This window comes from Schistocerca nitens, chromosome 2, assembly GCF_023898315.1.
Source record: "Schistocerca nitens isolate TAMUIC-IGC-003100 chromosome 2, iqSchNite1.1, whole genome shotgun sequence".
Classification (NCBI taxonomy): domain Eukaryota; kingdom Metazoa; phylum Arthropoda; class Insecta; order Orthoptera; family Acrididae; genus Schistocerca; species Schistocerca nitens.
In genome coordinates this window covers 1,121,543,828-1,121,562,113 of record NC_064615.1, presented here as the reverse complement: position 1 = coordinate 1,121,562,113, position 18,286 = coordinate 1,121,543,828, and the positions used below count along the sequence as shown (strand labels likewise).

The window sequence follows — 18,286 nt, the reverse complement described above, 5'->3', positions numbered from 1 at the left end:
GTGCAGATGGACGAATATTTCCCATCAGTTCATAAGCATTTCAGTAAGTAGCATAAAGTACGAGTAATCTTATGTTTTCAAGTAATGAGCGTGCCATATTTGCGATGCTTTCTACAAAGGAATGTCAATAGCGAGGTTACTGGCCTCTTTTTTTTCACCTAATGGCTGTTTCTCCAGGTGGCTGGCACAGATGGCCGCTCAAGACGCATTACGTTAAGGTCACTTACCTTTCTTACCGAAATATTTACGACAACAGTTTCTGCTACAGTGACAGTCTCATATAAAAAATTCACAGGTCAAGAATTTGCGTTACAAATGTGTAGAAGCAAAATTCTATAAATATAACAGTGCTCAAAAAATTTTCGCCGGCATTGTGATACATTGACGCAGGTACATACATTTCATAAACCTTAAAGTACGATCCTTGGTTTCCAACAACCTTTTTCACAAACCAGAGTCCCTAACCACTACTCATTATCCCTTACCTTATTCGTCGACACTTCTTCAATATTTTATGATAACAGATACGTAGCATACTCAAATAACTCATATAGCATCAGCTTATTGACCATAAACATACCTCAGCAGCATAATACACATCTTCGTCGTAAAAATAACATCATAACACCTCAGTCAAATCTCAAAAACGTCGTAGCTTTCTGCAATAATGTCAAAACCTAAAAAAATTCTCTGCTCATTTCAATAGTGTCATCTACCTCAAACGTACTTTAAAAATCATGATCGCATACCAAACACATCATTCAAGCTCTAATAGTATCACAATGGTTGCGAAAAAATATGAACAGTTCACGAAGTACAGACAAAATATAATTTCGTAAGTTTGAAGTTATCCAACGGTGTAATTATGTAAACATCTGTCACTGCCGTAGTAAAAAAGTTTGTCTCTCAGTTAAATGATAGGACAGCTGTGTAATTCTGTGTTAGAGAAATAAGGTACCGATGTGTAAAGTTGTATAAGCAAATACCATATTAGCTAGGGCTCCTTGTGCTTGCCAAACGCATGGTACACAAAGTAGGCGTGAACTCCCATGAGGATAAATGTAATTATATCCTCAAGTGTTACAGATAACAGCAATGGAATGAAATCTATCACGGAAAACTTTCTTTGTAATTCAAAAATTTTTTAAAATAAATGTTTTAAGTACAAAATTAATCACTGAAATGCGTTTCTTGTAGCGCTAAACTGTGCGTCTTGTTGTAAGATAATCTCTGTGGAAGTGTCGTAGTTATCGTCCTCCGAAAGCTAAGTTCTGCAGAAGTCAATGTACTTACCTCATGATAAGCAAAAGTGAAATGCTTTGCGTATAGATATCTTAGTTATTATGGTTATTTCCGTGATGAAGAAAGTACTGTGCTGTAACGTATTGCTGTGCTACGGAAAAGGCTGTCTCATTATTGCTATACCACAAAAGTTACTACTAAAACATGTTTTACTTTCCAGAATAATGCAGTTACTGTTATTAGTCTCTTCTTATTGTTCTTTCCTTGTAATTATTACCACTCTGCCAACGGTTGTCATACGGGTGGTGTCTGTTTTGGTCACAATATGTGTTGTGAGAATAGCCTTGTCGCGTCCAGTTATTATTTCTTTCATCGCGGAATTGCGACGGATGTGATCTGTAATTGTTGTGCTCCTGCGTTCTGCGATTGTCAGTGTCAATTTCCAGTTCTTGTAACAGTCCCTGAAAAGCTTCAATGTCGTCTTTGCAACGTCCTGCCAAAATAATATGTCGTAAATGTTCAGGTAATTTGATTAAGCAAATGCGGATGAGTTCTGAGGGGCTGTATGGGTTTGACAGGTACTGATTCTTGTGCAACATGTCTTCAAAATATTTCATAAGACTGGAAAATTCAGATTCTTCGAAATGTTTCATCATTATGATGCTATGTTTTACTCAGTCTTTTGTAGCTTGAGACCAATATGCTGAGAGGAAGGCATGATAAAAATCTTCTTCACTGTGACAATCGTGAATGACCGATCGCATTCTTACAGCTGGTTCATTCTCCAAGTAGCCACACATAAATTCTAACCCGTGCTCCAATGACCAGTTGGGAGGAAAACAATGAGAGAATTGATGGAGCCACGCTTGTGGATGAATGTCGTTGGCAGAATTCTTAAACGTTTTGAATTTACGTGTAGTAATGAACAGCTTATAGTCAAAATCATCGTGTCGGCGAATAGCATATCGGTCATTGTCACGTCGTTTCGGCGGTTCCATTTCAAAAGTCAGTGTACTTTGCCAATTTCTTTCATAGTTTCCGAAATGCCCTGTGTTATTATTTTGTGGATTTTCCGTATTTCTATGTCCCTCTTCCCGTATTGGGGCGCGAGTGTCCTCTGAAATACGTAACTCTTGTATTACCTGTGTCAGCTGATCTTGTACTTCCCGGATTTCTCTTTGGTGTTGCGTATTTATTTGATTCTGATTTTGTTTGAATTTCCTAATTTGTTCGCACTCTTCTGTGTCATTAAAGACTACCGGTCTTGTGTCATTGAGATCATCATCTACCTTTGTAGATAAGTTAGTGAACTGATCCGAAAGTTCGGCTACTTTCTCCGATAGTGTACTTATTTCCTCAGTGTGTTTTTCTGAACCAAGTTTCAGAGTATTTACTGTGTCCTTTAAATTTTACTGTGTTTTTGCAAGTTGCGTAACCGAATCGGTAGATGCAACAGAGTCAATTTTAGCTCGCAAGGTGTCGTGATTTTCATGAACAATGGTTTGCAGTTCTTTTATGGCTGCTTCGTGATTCTGTAATGCATTTTCATGCCGCGAAGAAATAGGTTGAAAATGCTCACAAATTTGTGTTTTTACGTCATTACAGACTTTTTGACATTTCGATTCGATGTTATGTAACTCAGTAGGTAAATCTTCACGTTTTTGTTCAAGCTTATGTTCCACTGAGTCTAAATTTTGAAGCTTTTGTTCTATTGCGTCTAATTGTTGCTGTGTTTGTCTCTGGTGTTGTTCCTTTGTGTCTAACTTTGGAAGTTTTTGCTGTGTTTGTCTTTGATTTTGTTCCATTGTGTCTAACTTTTCAAGCTTTTGTCCCATTTGTTTCATTAATTGTAATAACAGTGCACTGGTGTCTGGAACATGTTCCTCAGTGCTTTTCAGCAGTGAATTTGCACCGGCAACATTCACATTTTGACAAGCGGAAAATGTGTCTTGACTCATTTGAGAAAACGGTGAGATCCCTAAACCTGAGTCTACAATATTTGCAAAATTGTGTCCTGTCATTCCCGATTCCTGAGGCGAGCTGTTACCGACCGATCGATCGATAATGCTTCCCTCTTCACTAATTGTTTCACTGTCTACGCCATTGTTTGCCGCCCGCTCCATTTCCCTATGCACAATTACCAAATTACTACTTTGATCATTAGTTAATTCATTACTCGGTGGCGCTAACACACTGCTTTCGTTTTCACTGTCATTTCTCAGTTTACTTTGGAGCCTAGTATTACGTTTTTTACACGCCATTATTGTCACAATACTTCACACAACAACACAGAAAAGCACAATTTGAAGAGCAAAAATAAGAGAACACATTAACATAACACTGAAAATAATATCTAGTTAACTGCAAACGCAGCTGCGAAATACTTGCTGCAAATCTACATACATGCCACTACTGTTTTACTGTACAACAATGAAAAACTACAACTACAAAGGAGATTCTCTATACAATTACGCGCTAGCAATAAACAAAAGCTACACTAATTACACAAACTACAAGAAAAAATCAGAAGATTCCAGTGAGGTATCCTCGGCTAAGGGTCGACATATGAAACGTCCCCTTTTGAAAAATTGTACATGACTGTGCTTTAACTGACACACGATATTTTGTTAGCGCAATGCAATCTGACTTTCAATAATCCCTACAAAAGAATGGCCCTGACTAACATTAAACTATACGTTTCACAAATCACTTACCTCACAAAAATCTTGGTTACTCGAACTACTGCAAAACAGCGAGCGCCACTACTGCCAGCTAAATAAAAGATTCAAACTACGGAAGGCACTAACTACTGATAGGCATAGTTAGCAAACGAAAGATTTAAATAGAGAACAAACAATGTATTTACCTTAACAGTGTTGAAAAATCATAATATACATAACAGATCATTGTATATCTTACAAATTTCCAAACTCCGCCATCTCTCTCCCCACATCCACCACTGCTGGCGGCTCACCTCCAACTGCGCAACGCTACGCGCTGTTCACATCCAGCTGCCGCTTCCCAACACTACAATGGCAGACAACAATGCAAACTAGCCACAGACTGCACACAGCACAGCCAGTGATTGTCATACATAGCGCTACGTGGCGTTACCAATAAGAAAACAAACAGCCTACTTACAACAGCAACGCTCAGACTTTGAGGTAGGGACCTGATTTGGAAATCCATATAAGCAAGCAGTATTAACATCGCCACCGGTGTATGGTGCTATACTGATAGGCTTGCTGATGTGCTATATACCCGAACTTTATGACGCATTACAGGTAGAGTGACATAGTTTGAGAGCACTATGTCAGCAGTATCGGCTTGTTGTTGATGGTTAACACCGCTGCGGCATCACCTTCCTGCCGCAGTCAAATCGTTTACAGTACATGAGAACTGGGTAACACATGACAATTTACCATCAACCACTTACAGCAGGTTCCGCTCGCACAGTCTGGTAATGTGTCTCCTGCTCTTGCACGCTGTGTCTCCAATGCTGCTAGCGTTGGGTCGGAAGCCCCTCCGCAATTTGTCTACTGGATTAAAGGTAGACCGTTAACTACTATATTCTGCCCGCATGCTATTATAATAAGATTCTCGGACTCCAAAATAAGCGGAAGCGTTATTCTCCGCAGTACCGTCGGTGGTACGGTCTGTACGTCGCTATTTGGTACTCTGTCACACAAATCGCTGAATTTACCATTAAATTACGCCGTTACGTTATTATTGGCCAGCATTTATTTTCTTCCGGAATATTAGACGAAGCCGTTAGTTTACACACAGCGCAAGTATCCTGCCTCACGAAACTGCACTATAAATCTGCATTAACGGAACCAGCTTGCTTCGGTAGTTCTGTAACGTTGTTGCAGTGCAGAGCGTTGGATCTTCTAGGGGACAAGTTGCATATAAGCGACACGTATGGTTGTGCTATACGATAAGAGTGTTTAATATGGATGACCTCCAAACGTAGAGTAAAAGTTATGTTTCATATATGTGTCAAACCAGAAGTCCAGAAGCAGGCAACGTTATTAGTAGCCAGCTTATAGGTTTTACGAAGTGACTACGCACGTGGCTGAACATGGTCGTGTGTTTGATATCTGTGCAACACAGTGTAGGTAATAACTTGATGTCTCTTCAACTACTCTGTTATGGAATATAATTACGTTATATCGGCAGCTACTGGAAATTCCGCACTACTATTGCTGCTGTACTCACATTATTTCCCGTGTAGTGTGGCTCTGTTGTCTTCAGAGCGGCACCGTCATACTGCTACACTGCGATGTTGAGGTACGTGCCTCATAATATTTGCAGCTGTTTCGTGTAAGCTTTTCTTATTGGAAGTCCTGGTATGGATGATGTGGGAGAGGGCTTCAATTAAGCGTATATTCTAGCTGAGGCAGCATCATGGGGTGGTAGAACCTATGGTTGCGATCCACTAATTTCTTTCTAGAGCATGACGACTTCCACATCTACATATCTGTACGTTATAGATAATAGCATCTCATTAATACGTGTTGTGGCATTTGTTTGGTCTTGTTTAGTCTTTATAGCAATGGAGTTTATTCATACAAAGCGTACCAATTCGAATACTCGTGGCGATTTTGTTTGTATTTCGATAATCATGTGTTTTAATGAATTATACAGAAATCTTAGATGCGGCAGTATTCAATCTGTGCTTGCGAAGTGCGAGGCGCCTCGCAGTATATTATAGTGCACATTTTTTTTCCCGAGGTTCAACTCTGACATTATCTTTGGAATCGTCACATATACCAGTGTTACCTTATTTCGTTGTATGTTTTTGTAAGCTGTACATTTTCTTCTGTCACCAAAGTAATATTTTTGGTGGTAAAAAAAAATTTTCTTTGCTTCCTTTCCTAATAAGACAAATATGTTACAAATATGTTTGTGGTAGTGTAGATAGTTACTGATTTCTATTTTCGCAAGGCGTATTTTCCGGAAATGCAACTGTACAGATCGAATACTCGCAGTAAGTATTTAACAACGTGAACAGGTGGTCATTAACTCTGGCAATACCAAGCCATTTTCAGTAACGTTTATTACCAAGGGGGACGGGCGTACTTTGTGCCAATCACAAAAAAATTTAAAATAAATAAAATTCATTAATTGTACTTGAATTACATTAGTGACATACTCCTGAAAGATCTATTGATGGATAATTAGGATCCAGAACATGAACATTTCTTTTAAAACTGTTTTTAGAAATGCGTTTTACATCTTTCAGTTGAGTTTAGGAAGTCTAATTATCTGGAGAAAAATTAGTAGTAAAAGTCGTTAGAGTACTATTGAAGTACACTACACTACAATTTAAAAAATATTATACAATATGAAATAATATAAAAATATATAATATAATATAATATTAAAAAATGTAAACTTAAGGTAATGTACAAATAGTTTTGGTACATAATCTAGTTTTTTGACAAGAATTATTCACCACTTTTTTCGGAATCTACTCACACTTGGAACATACAACAGTTTTTTTTGCTCTGTTTGTCACAAGAGTATCTGTTACAATTGTTGCAGATTATTGTTGTTTTGTTAACTTTGTTGTACTTTTCTGCTTTTGAATGGCTTACACTAACACACAAACGACATCTACCTTTACCTCCATGAGCTTTCTTTGCACCGAAGTTCTGCTTGATTTTCCGTCTGAGAATACCCTCTATACTTGAAATTACAGGCTTTGGCAGTCCTGCAATATTTGTAACCCTTTCTTCAACGTATGGTTTCATGAGCTGTAGTCCCAGTTGTTGAAGAAAGAGTCGTCGCTTATTACGTTTTTTCTTATTCCAACCTGGGCAGTTCAACAAAAATAGTGTATAATTCACCGCTGCTATGTCCACATGAGTACAGAAAACACCTCTCAGTTGAATATTTCCCTATCATTTGATCTGTCGTGTCAACGCCATCTTTAGTCTCATTATAATGTAAATTTATAATTGTTTTCTACTTAGTGTCAGTAGGTGAACCAACTGCGGCGTCATTACGTTGAGATGATAGAAACAGCAGAGTCAGTGTCTATTTGAATGCCAACGTAGCATATATTTTCCTGCAGCTATAGGCCTGGATAGGTTAGTTTTACGACATCGAATTTTAAGGCCTAATTTACCTTGGGGTGCATACTTCAGACTTTGGTCATTAATTTAACGACTGTATATATGTGGAAATTAACTCACACTTTCTTTTACACTACAGTATTGCAATATTGCCACATCAGACAGAATTTTAACCTCTAATAGAAATGTAAATTTTGCATTTTTCGTGCTGCTGCTGTTTTTTAGTTGACATTGGAGCCATCTATTGGCGTGGTGCAAAGATAGAACTATGGTCTCGATTTTACAGTGCAGTATTCTGCTGGTGATTGGAGGAATTAGGATTTGCAATTATTTCGCGTTTTCTGGGTTTGTGTAGTAGCATTTAACCTACAGATCGCTTTCAACAATTACGAATTTTTAATTTGTTATTTATATTTTCGAAGCAAATGTTGATTTTTAATTATTTACAGAAGAAATATCGATTTTTCATGCAGCCATCTGGTAAGTAACAGGAGCAAGTAGGATGTGAAAATGGAATTGCTGTTACTTATGTTCTCAGACCTTGTGGGATAGTATTTAAAGTAAAAATCTCATTTTCAGTGAATAAGAATTCGTAATTCGTTACTTATATTTTAGAGCAAATGTTGATTTTTATTTGTGAATTAAGAAGTATGCAATTTACTTGTTCCAGTATTCCACGGCAAATGATACTTAGCTACCAACGTGAGGACTGGCATAGGCAGTCCTTAAATCAATATTTGGAAGTTAGTAATGCAAAAATAGCTGCAAAGTGGAAGCCAAGGTTTGCGGAATGTTTGAGAGTGGTGTAGCGGGATGTTTCATGCAAACAGTAGTGTAATGGGGGATTGATGAGGGGGGGGGGCTATTGAAAGTGTGATATGGCATGCATGTGAACTGAATCTTGCTCCCACGAATGCGAGGGGTGCTGAGTGTGTGTGTGTGGCTGGGGGGGGGGCGGGCGGCGGGGATCGGGAGGGGGGGGGGGAGGGAGGGGCAGGGGGAGGGCTTAATGCAAAATATGAAAAGCTCAATTGCATGAGATTCCCCAGAATCGCCTCTAGGTTGGGCTCAAGGATGTCTCTTTCTCTCCCTGCCGTACTACTTCTAGAATGGACCAACTTTCTGTGGTAAGATATTTGCACTTAAATTTTAGTAATTCAAATGGAAATCAGTTTGAAATGAGGGAAGCAGTGGTGTTAAGTGGCTATGATCCAGTGAGTTTTGAAAAGTAAATCATAAAATGATTTAACGAAGATGAAAACACAGCTAGATAGAAGCAGTGGTCAATAATACGATTATGCTGTATCTATGAATGGGAAATATTCAGGTATGCAGTCAGGAAGTACAGCATTTTACCTAGGTACTGAGTTTACATGTTGCTCATTACACAATAAAATTTTCTACTAAATGATTCCGTAATGAATATGTAGGAACTGCAACAGTTTTAGGACAAAGGGCCATGAATATATGTGTTCTTCAGTGATTATGTGTTTCAGAGATGACTAATAAAAGAAACTGATGACTAACAGACGTGTTAGGCCCTGAGGAAACTGTTCCCAACTAGATGGACTTCCAGATTTGATTCATTGCTGCCAAACAGAGTTTCATACAAATTTTGAAATGCCTATCCAGTACAATTTCGGGGAGCAACGAAAGAAGGGAGAGAAGTTTAATTTTTTAATGGATGGAAGCATTTGAGTTCGTCCTGCCTCTTGGATTCCACATTAGGATTTTGGAAAATACTGACTTCGTTTCTAAACTACTGCATTCTTGTACTACTGATGTTTCTAAGCGCGGGTTCCTATTCTAGATTTGTTCCTCGAGACACATTCAACAATCCCTTTTCCACACCCCCACCCCCTTCCACCGTCGTTTGTTGTAGTATTCCTGGGATACTGTATGTGTGTGTGCGCGCGCGCATGAGTGTATAAAGCTCTGGCCCTATATTTCCTTTTCACTCTCTTGCCAGATCAGCCAACCCAAAGACGCACGTAGAAATTTTACCTATGTTTCAGGAAGAGTTAAAACAAATCCATGCCTTCAAAACGTAATGGAAAACTGACAATGAAAGTTCAACTGTCTAAAAGTAGCGAAATGAGTCTTTATGTAATTTTACCTTCGTAACATAGCTAACAGCTATGGATTTCTGAAGACATTTGGGCGAATGATGCATGTATGAGTTCTTCATTAGCTAAGAGCACACACCATTCTGTGGATACAGTACACACCTACTCGAAAGCATCTGTCTCACAGTACTTATATACGACGGGAAAAATAGTAGCTCATTATTCTGACTGAGTATGACCAGGCATGAACTTTAGTGTACATATGACAAACATAGGCAACTCCCAGGATTGTCAAAGAAGAATTCACACAATATTCTAATCAAATTGACCCACTGAATTCTCAGACTCCATCACTAAATAAAGACGTTTACTAAAGTCAACTTCATACTTTCCATGGGATCAAAATATGACCTTTAGGGAACAGTAATTATGTAATAGAAATTATTCACTATTTATGAGTTTAACACTTTTTGAAAAGTGCATCTGACCTAGCAACTCTACTTTATGTTTTCTAGACTGGACAAGTCTTTATTTTACAATGTATGAGGGGTAATTTGGAAAGTAAGGAATGATTGGTCGCGAAATGGAAACCATCCGATCAAACTTTGCGCAGATGTGTTGGACAGTGTCTCTAGTATGTCAGAAGATAGTGTCAGGTCGCTCTTTTCAGTTCTGAGTGCACAATGAGCGTGAAAAGATGCCCAGAGAATGATGACTTCCACAAAATATGATGCGTGCCGGGAGTTTTTGGCCTGGTTTCACGCAACTCCACGTAATGTAACTGTCATGCATTATCTTCTTCATGACAGTTTACGGCTGCACACTTCAGGGACACTGAGGACACTCCTGCAGCGTTTTCCATGGGAAGTGTTTGATCACCCACCACACAGCCCGCAATTTGCTCCCTAAGATTTTCGTCCCTGCTTTGATGTACCGCCGGCTATGAAGGCAACATTTCGGCACAGACAACAAGCTGCAGACCAGCGTAGAAAATTGTCGAAAAACACAGCCGGCTGTCTTCTTGATGAGGGTATTGCAAAGTTGGTACAATGCTAGAACAGACGTCTAAGTCGGAGCGGCGACTTTGTAGCGAAGGAGGTGGAAGTTGTAACTAACTGTTGTAAAACATTTTTGGTTTTCACTGTGGTTTCCACTTTGTGACCGATTGTTTCTTACTTGCCGAATAACCGTCGTACTTGTAATATACTTCAACTAGGACAATAATTTTGAGAAATATATAAATGATCCTTCGATAAATATTAAATTTGAAGGGGAAATAAAACAGTTTTGAAAATTAAACATTATCTTCTGTTTGTTAACGTTTGATTTTTGTTCTAGGAAATATCGCCAGGAGTTGTGAAAACAGATATATACAATAACTTAAAAAAGTATTCGCTTGAAGCACTGGAAAATATGCATACGCCTATGATGGAACCTGAAGACATAGCGGATGCAGTTATCTATATGTTGTCGCAACCTCCACGTGTTCAAGTACGTACTGATAATGGTCGCAAAAGATGCAGATAACCTTTTTTCTGTATAAAATATTTATTTAAGTAGGAATTTCTTCTTCCTAAGAAAATTACAGACTATCATAGTTAATCCAACATCTTGCACAGATTTTTTAAACTGGAAAGACAGGTATTCAAAGTTTGATAAAAGTTTCATTAAGTTTTATAGTGTTAATAAATAAAACATTCGTTGTTACAAACGCACTCAGCCCATTTCAGATAAATATTAAATTTATATTAAGGGCCAATAATAATAATAATAATAATTATTATTATTATTATTATTATTATTATTATTATTATTATTGAGGAACCACCTTGTTATACTATAACAGGATGTAGAATATTGACAGTGTAGTAGTGCTCAGGAGGATTTTATGTAACACAGTTGAAACTGATAAAGTGGAAACAAGTTATTAGGTAAGAAACAAAAGTGGCATATTTACTTCAGCTGATTCAAAAGAAAATAAAGGAGAGTATAAAAAGGGTGAGAACAATAGGAGAGAATTTTCTTCTGTTTACCTGTGAAATCAAAAATGGTTCAAATGGCTCTGAGCACTATGGGACTTAACATCTATGGTCATCAGTCCCCTAGAACGTAGAACAACTTAAACCTAACTAACCTAAGGACATCACACAACACCCAGCCATCACGAGGGAGAGAAAATCCCTGACCCCGCCGGTAATCGAACCCGGGAACCCGGGCGTGGGAAGCGAGAACGCTACCGCACGACCACGAGATGCGGGCTTTACCTGTGAAAAAGAAAAGAAGCTTTCGTCGGCTACATTACCACGATCACATAGGAAAAACTACGACTTGTTGTTAAATGTAGCATGTATATACCAGAAGTAAAATACCACTATTTGAGAGCAAAGAAGGCAAATGTAATCCTCTATAAAAGACTTTTACTGAAAAGTGGGTAACCAATTGGGTCAATCCTCATTCCGACGACCTCACCAAGGATATTGGCATGTGAACTATTCGCACTCTTTTAATACAGAACATGCTATTTCCTTTTACCCAAAACCCTCATTGTAGCGATGCCATTATATTCATCATCTCCCTCTCACTGCTACTCTTTACATACAGACGTCTCCTTCCCATGTCTACTTCTTCTCTCATTGGACTTTCTCCTGTCTGTCAGTCTCCGATTGTCATTGTCTTCATGCCTTTCTCTCGCTCTTCCTTACGACTGTCTCCTTCTTTCACTTTCATTGTCTCTCTCTGTCACACTACCATTGCCATCTTTCTTTTCAGCCAGCATTGTCTCCTCTCCATTTGTGTCCTGGGGGTGGTTTCCTTGAGGCTTTGGCCTTAGACTAGGAAACGTTAAAGCGTAGGTGAGGTGGGAGAAAGTGGGCAGGCTTTTCTTGTCAACTTTTGCTGGTTGGGAGGGAGAATGGGAAGGCTGCAGACTCCTAAGCCTATGTATGGTTCCAGTCATCTCTCTTTCTGGTTTCCATTGTCTCCTCTGTCTTTAGTTTCCACTATTATTACATTCCTCCATTTCTGTCTCCCCCAAACCCTCTCTCTCCCCCTCTTTTCTAATGTCAGTATCTCTCTGCTACTGTCTTCCAGCACAAGAAAGCGCGAATATGTTCACATGCCAAAATCGTTTGGTGGGGAAAGCGGAAAGGGGACTGAGGCAGCTGGTTCCCCACTTTTCTCTGAATCTTTTACTGGGTAAGCGTATTTGTCTTTTCTGTGCTCCGACAGAAGAATTGTTCAGCTAGTTCCCTTCTTTTGCCTGTTACAGCGGGGTGTGCTGCTTGTATAAGATGAAGTCTGTATGTCAGCAAAGTTTTGACATTTTACTTGTATACTTTGACACATTTACATACTTCCACACATGTAAACGAAAAATAAATACACACATCGTAAGGTTGAAACAGAATCGTTTTCCGTTCAATATAAGTTCACTTTACAGTACTTTACACAGAAGAGCGCAATGTTTTTAGGCTACGCCTATAGTATACCAAATCATGCAGTGTTTGATTTACAAGTACCAAAAATTTAGTATGACAATTTTTGTAAGGTGCCTACGATGTGAAGTAGCACCAACGAATAGTTTCCACGTCAAGATAGTGGCGTCAGAACCCTTGCAATGAACCCAGAACCCTTACCATGCTGTCTCTACGTCAGTTAAAACTGCATTTACTCCTCATTCAGATGTTTTACATGAGTATGTACAGTGAATTTGGACATCTGGATCCCTGTAACACATGTTAAAATCGAAAAAGATTTAGAAGTTACCAGAGATCATAAGGACATATGGTAAAAATTTCAACGATTTACCATTACAGAAGCGGCCAGCACAACAAGTAGTACTTTTGGTGCCTAAAAACATGGTGTTTAGGCGTTTTTTCAAGTACAGCCATTGAACAAAGAGTAATGTAATAAAGTCCACACTAGACTGCACCTGACGCTAAAGAACCATACACTTACTCAATAATGTGAACAATTTAATTATTATCAACAAAATAGCCTGTGCCACAGCTACATTTAACTGCAACACATAGACTGCCATAGCTCATAAAGCAAATAAAACCATAAAAGAAAATCTTAAGGAAAACAAATTTTTAATATCACTTCAAATTAAAGAGATAATACAGACATCAACAGGAACTTTTCTAGGTATGGCGCCATTTTTAAAAGTCGGATAACAGCAACACAGCAGTTATTGTGTGACTACAACTCCAAACCACTTGAATTTTTAGAATCTAATAGTATCACTATACTAAAAACAGACCACGCCACTAAATTATAAGAATAAGCTGAAAAAAATTCTTAAAATTTAAACTTTCTTCTAACCATTAATGAAGCCCAGTACCGTGTTGTAATGAATAAACAATCCACGAGGCTGAGGTCTCAACTTAAGATTCACAAAAGTAGTTGTCCTATGCGTCCAATTGTAGATCTCATAAACAACTCGGGACACAAAATTACCACAAATCTTAATAATATACTGAAGAAATATTAAACTATTGAAGTTACTGAAGGCACCTTCACAACTGTGAACTACGTGAACGTTTGTGTGGACCTCCTGCATCCCTTCCTGCTTGATGGCCGCCTCGACGGCAGTGTCATATTGCAGTAGGATAGCTGTCCGTGTAACAAGTCCAGAAATGTGCTTAAGTTGTCTGAGGGGTGTTACAGTGCATTCAAATGACTGTCCTGCCTTGATCACCAGTTTCAACTGATCTGAAACATATAGGACACGTCTGGAATGCTATTGAGCCCAGCTCCGTTCCCAGAGGCAGTAGGTTCGTAATTTGTGGCAATTGCCTTACCTGTGCGTTTCAGTCTAGTCCCACATACCCGCAGAAACGCACCAAGAAGTTCAACATCTATGCCACGCTGAATGGCTGCTGCACTGCGCTTCAAAGGTGGACGAATACGCAGCTAAGCAGCTGGTCCTAGTGTTATGTCTCATCAGTGTAGATGTTTCTGTGAACGCTGTTGGGGTTTTACGGGAATTACATAAATGATTGGGCCGCTCTCAGTCCCCGCTCGAGTATCCCCGTTCTCTTTTCATCTTACCTGCCAAGAATTAGTAGTGTGTGAAGAGAACAGATGGAGATACAGTTCTGTCTGGGTCTCAATAAGGGAAAGTGCTGCGAGTATTGTTAAAAATAAAGTTTTTGTGTTTTGGATTCTGGACATAGAGTTGACTCTGAGCAAGGCAGGGTGGTAGTTGCGACCGAGCCGTACTTATTTCACATGAAAGACATCGCACATATTCTCAGCAGCTGCCGGGCGGGAGCCCAGATTGTGGGAGCGAATGGGCATTTGCGAGAAGCAGGAACACCCAGCGTTGCTCTCTGGATGACTAGCCGCGAGTGTGCACCAAATACTGCAATAGAAAATCAGCAAGGATACTTAGACAGAAACACTTTTAATTAAAACGAGAAATTGTAGGTTTAGTAGGAGGCTCACTGAAAAAAGAAACCAGGAATTTAACACTAGCTAATACTGAAAAATAATATCGAAGGTACGCAGTATGTGAAGCACCCAGAACACATGACCGGATCTCACTATAATTTGGTACATGTACATACCATCGGTTGGTACGTAAATGATGCGACTTCCAAATTTGTCACTGGTAGAACGGACATCGTGGTGCGTCAGTGTCGTTCATGTCCTGCGCTGTTACCAGTCCTCATAGGATTTACGAGGTGCATGAACAACGCCCAGTGTTGAGTGATCACTGTGAAAGCCACATAGATACCACGTACTCCAGTGACACAGCGTTATCAGCACGTGACAAAAGTACGAAATGTCTCCATTTGGCCACTAGGTCGAATAGTGCACTGTCCTGATTTGCGATGTTGCTTTGCATTGGACGGCGTGGGAATGTGAGGGAGGGCGTACTTTTTATCAAGATTCTGGGCCTCTACAACAGACCACGGAACGGGAGGATCGCCGAATCGTGCACACATCCGCACCTGCCATCCGAGAGAAGGTACTGAACATTCTGTCTAATCGCTTACCATTATTAAGAGACCAGCAGCAGGCAGACTAGGGAATTACCGTCCCCTGCATAGGATAAAGTTGCCATCACCACACAGGTGGGTGCGTTTGGAGTGGAGCTGTGACTAGAAAGCATGGACTGCTGACGAATGGCGTCGCCCAATGTTCAGGGATGAACCGTGGTTCACGACCCTGGATGACCATCGACGGCGAATATGGCGGCGAACTGGGGAGAGGTCCCGTTCCTCCGGTGTTTCGGAGAGGCAAAGTGGTTTGCAGCAAACTATTCACGTGAGGAGCCATCGGCTGTGAGTTCAGGTCAAGGCCGGTCGTCATTGAGGAAACTCTGACGGCAGAGCGGTACGTAGCAGACGTCGTGCGAACTCAAGTGTTATCACTCATGCAATAAAATCTTGTTTTCATTTTTTAACGGGACACTGTACTTTCACTCATGGTAGTGATTCTGTGAACTGCCTGGGCTATACTGCGTTACTCTTGTGGTCAACAACATCGCTAGATCTCTCCTGGACAAAGAATGCGCATGCGCAGCTCGGTCGTAAACTCCGTTCAGTAAGAGTTTCCAGGGTGTCAAGGAGCCGCTACTGAGGGCCAGCATGCCTCAGGAGAGGACACAACGTCCTTATGGCACACTTCCTAACCTAATCTGTGCATGCATCCGTGTCAAGGAAAGTGAGGCTGTTATTGAGGCCGTAGGAAGCGTTACTCGGTATAAACTTCACCATGTCTTCTGGGGGCGTCCAATTATTTTCTTGTCCAAGGTGTTTTAACTGCCGCTGGAAGGCAAAACTTACGTTTCAGCCAAGGTTGCTGCGACCTTCCCCTGTGAATGTATTGGGTTCAGTCATCTAGTAACAATCAACAACAATGAGCGCTCTGTACCCTGAAAACTTGCATGTCAGATAACAACAGATAGCACCTTAAAGCATAAATGTTGTTCACAAAATTGGAAGTGCTTTCGGGAATCTGTTTTCGTACGGTAATAAATATTTGCTACTAATGCAGCATTTTAAATCCCTATTTCTTGGTTTCTTACTGCCTGTGACAGACAGTATATACCATAACTATCAAATATATGTTTATGTATTTACTATCTTGCTTAAGATGTGTATACTCCACAGGCATAAACAAAATTAAAATTTATAAATAACAGTAAACATTCTAATACTGTCTGCAGATTTTTCGTTCTGTGTACAGTTGTAGCAGCCAACGCTAGAAACGCATTTTATTACTGTCACATACTAAACAAATTATTACATAATATACTGCTACAACGATATTAACGTATCGACATCGGGCGTCACATGACATGACCTGCCATGTTATAACTGACCCAGGCCATTGCCTAATTAGGAGTAATCTTATTCTAAGATCTTAACTTTCCCAAACACAAAATATACAAAACCAGTAACTGACAGACAACAGTGTAGAGTGACGAAATACTGAATCATGGGCTAAAGATGAAGCCACACACTGCTACTACACTTGGTGAATATCATACCGTAAAATGGCTTTAAGAAAATGTCGTGTTATGTCTTTGCTTTAATGCATTTCTATTTCTCACTTGTTTACGTGGATGTCTTCTCTTCTGTCTGCTTGTATAACTGCGAATAATTATCCCCTTTCTGTTGCAGGTCTACGATATCATCATTCGTCCAACAGGAGATTTATATTGCTGACGAAATATTAAAGTGCTTCATAAAATTCACCGAAGACGCAGCAAATCCTCTTACAGGAGCCGTACTCGCGTATACGACGCAAAATGCAATACAAAATTCAAATGCATAATATAAGTGTGAACAGACAAGAAAATAGTTTCTCGGTATAGTATTTGGTAACGAAATTCTTCAGATTATAGCTTGTTGTTAAACCTTCAGCTTTCATGTTCACACTGGAAATAGCTCACAGAGCCTCTGAGCTGAAGACTACATCTGTGGCATCATCAGCAATATAGTAAAGATATACACAGAGGAAAACAAACGTGACACACGCTACAACAGAGACAAACTGAATCAATCTATGCATGTGAAGCAGCCCTGTCAATTTTCTGAAGATCATGGGTTAATAACTCGTATATTAACAAACTTCATTAACATCAGTCTTTTGTTATGTGTCTATGATTGTAAGGTTCTTCTGTTGCAGCGGAAGATTAAAAATTAAAATATGTATGAAACGTCGGTGCCATCCAATGTGAGTGACTGATTACTTACGAAACAAGTCACATAAATGGATGTGATTCGCAATTTCAGAGGTATTCAAGACCAGAGAAATCATGACAAGAAATATATGAAGGGTGGAAAATGTCAACGTTCTAAACATTTTTTGTTTTCAAAATGCGTTTTCAGAGCTCTTGTGATTTTAGTACTTCGTTTCATGACATTGGACTTGTTCCAAATGTCAAATCACGGAAGAAATCTTTGCAACATCATTACCAGAAGCTACATGGTCTTTGTGAGAAGCAGTGGATACCTCAGCAGCTCCATCCGCTGAAATTACGAACTCGTTCCATGCGACTCAGATGAATACAACTGACTACTTTGAACTTAAAGACGCTGCTGATACATTGTCAGTGCAGGCGGTAAGATCTCCAAATTCCCTTTCTTCAAGGTGTCTGATCCTCACCCATATCACACAGCTATTAAAAATGTTTACTCTGACACAGAAGAATGGAAAACTGTCATTGTTTTCAAAAGAGGAAACACCATGGCAGGTCCATGCCATGTCGCACTTCATCTGAAAACCACCCATGGTTTACCTTTTGACAATGCTGCCATTTCTTCCTCAACAGCACAAGCAGTTTACGTGTAAAACTTCGCAACAGATGAAGCAACATAATTCGATACCGAGGGACTTTTTCATGAATTAAATTTTGCCACTCCCTTGTAAAGAAAGAAGAAA

The 18,286-nt window shown here is 39.6% G+C and overlaps 1 protein-coding gene across 1 annotated transcript in view; it reads left to right on the top strand.

The window, feature by feature from the left end:
* The window catches only part of LOC126235594 (dehydrogenase/reductase SDR family member 11-like), a 65,011-nt gene extending 47,463 nt beyond the window's left edge, over positions 1-17,548 (top strand). The window contains exon 6 of the mRNA XM_049944308.1: positions 17,531-17,548. Coding sequence (XP_049800265.1) covers positions 17,531-17,548 — 18 coding nt within the window. The remainder of the gene's footprint in view (positions 1-17,530) is intronic.
* The last annotated feature ends 738 nt before the right edge of the window (positions 17,549-18,286 follow it).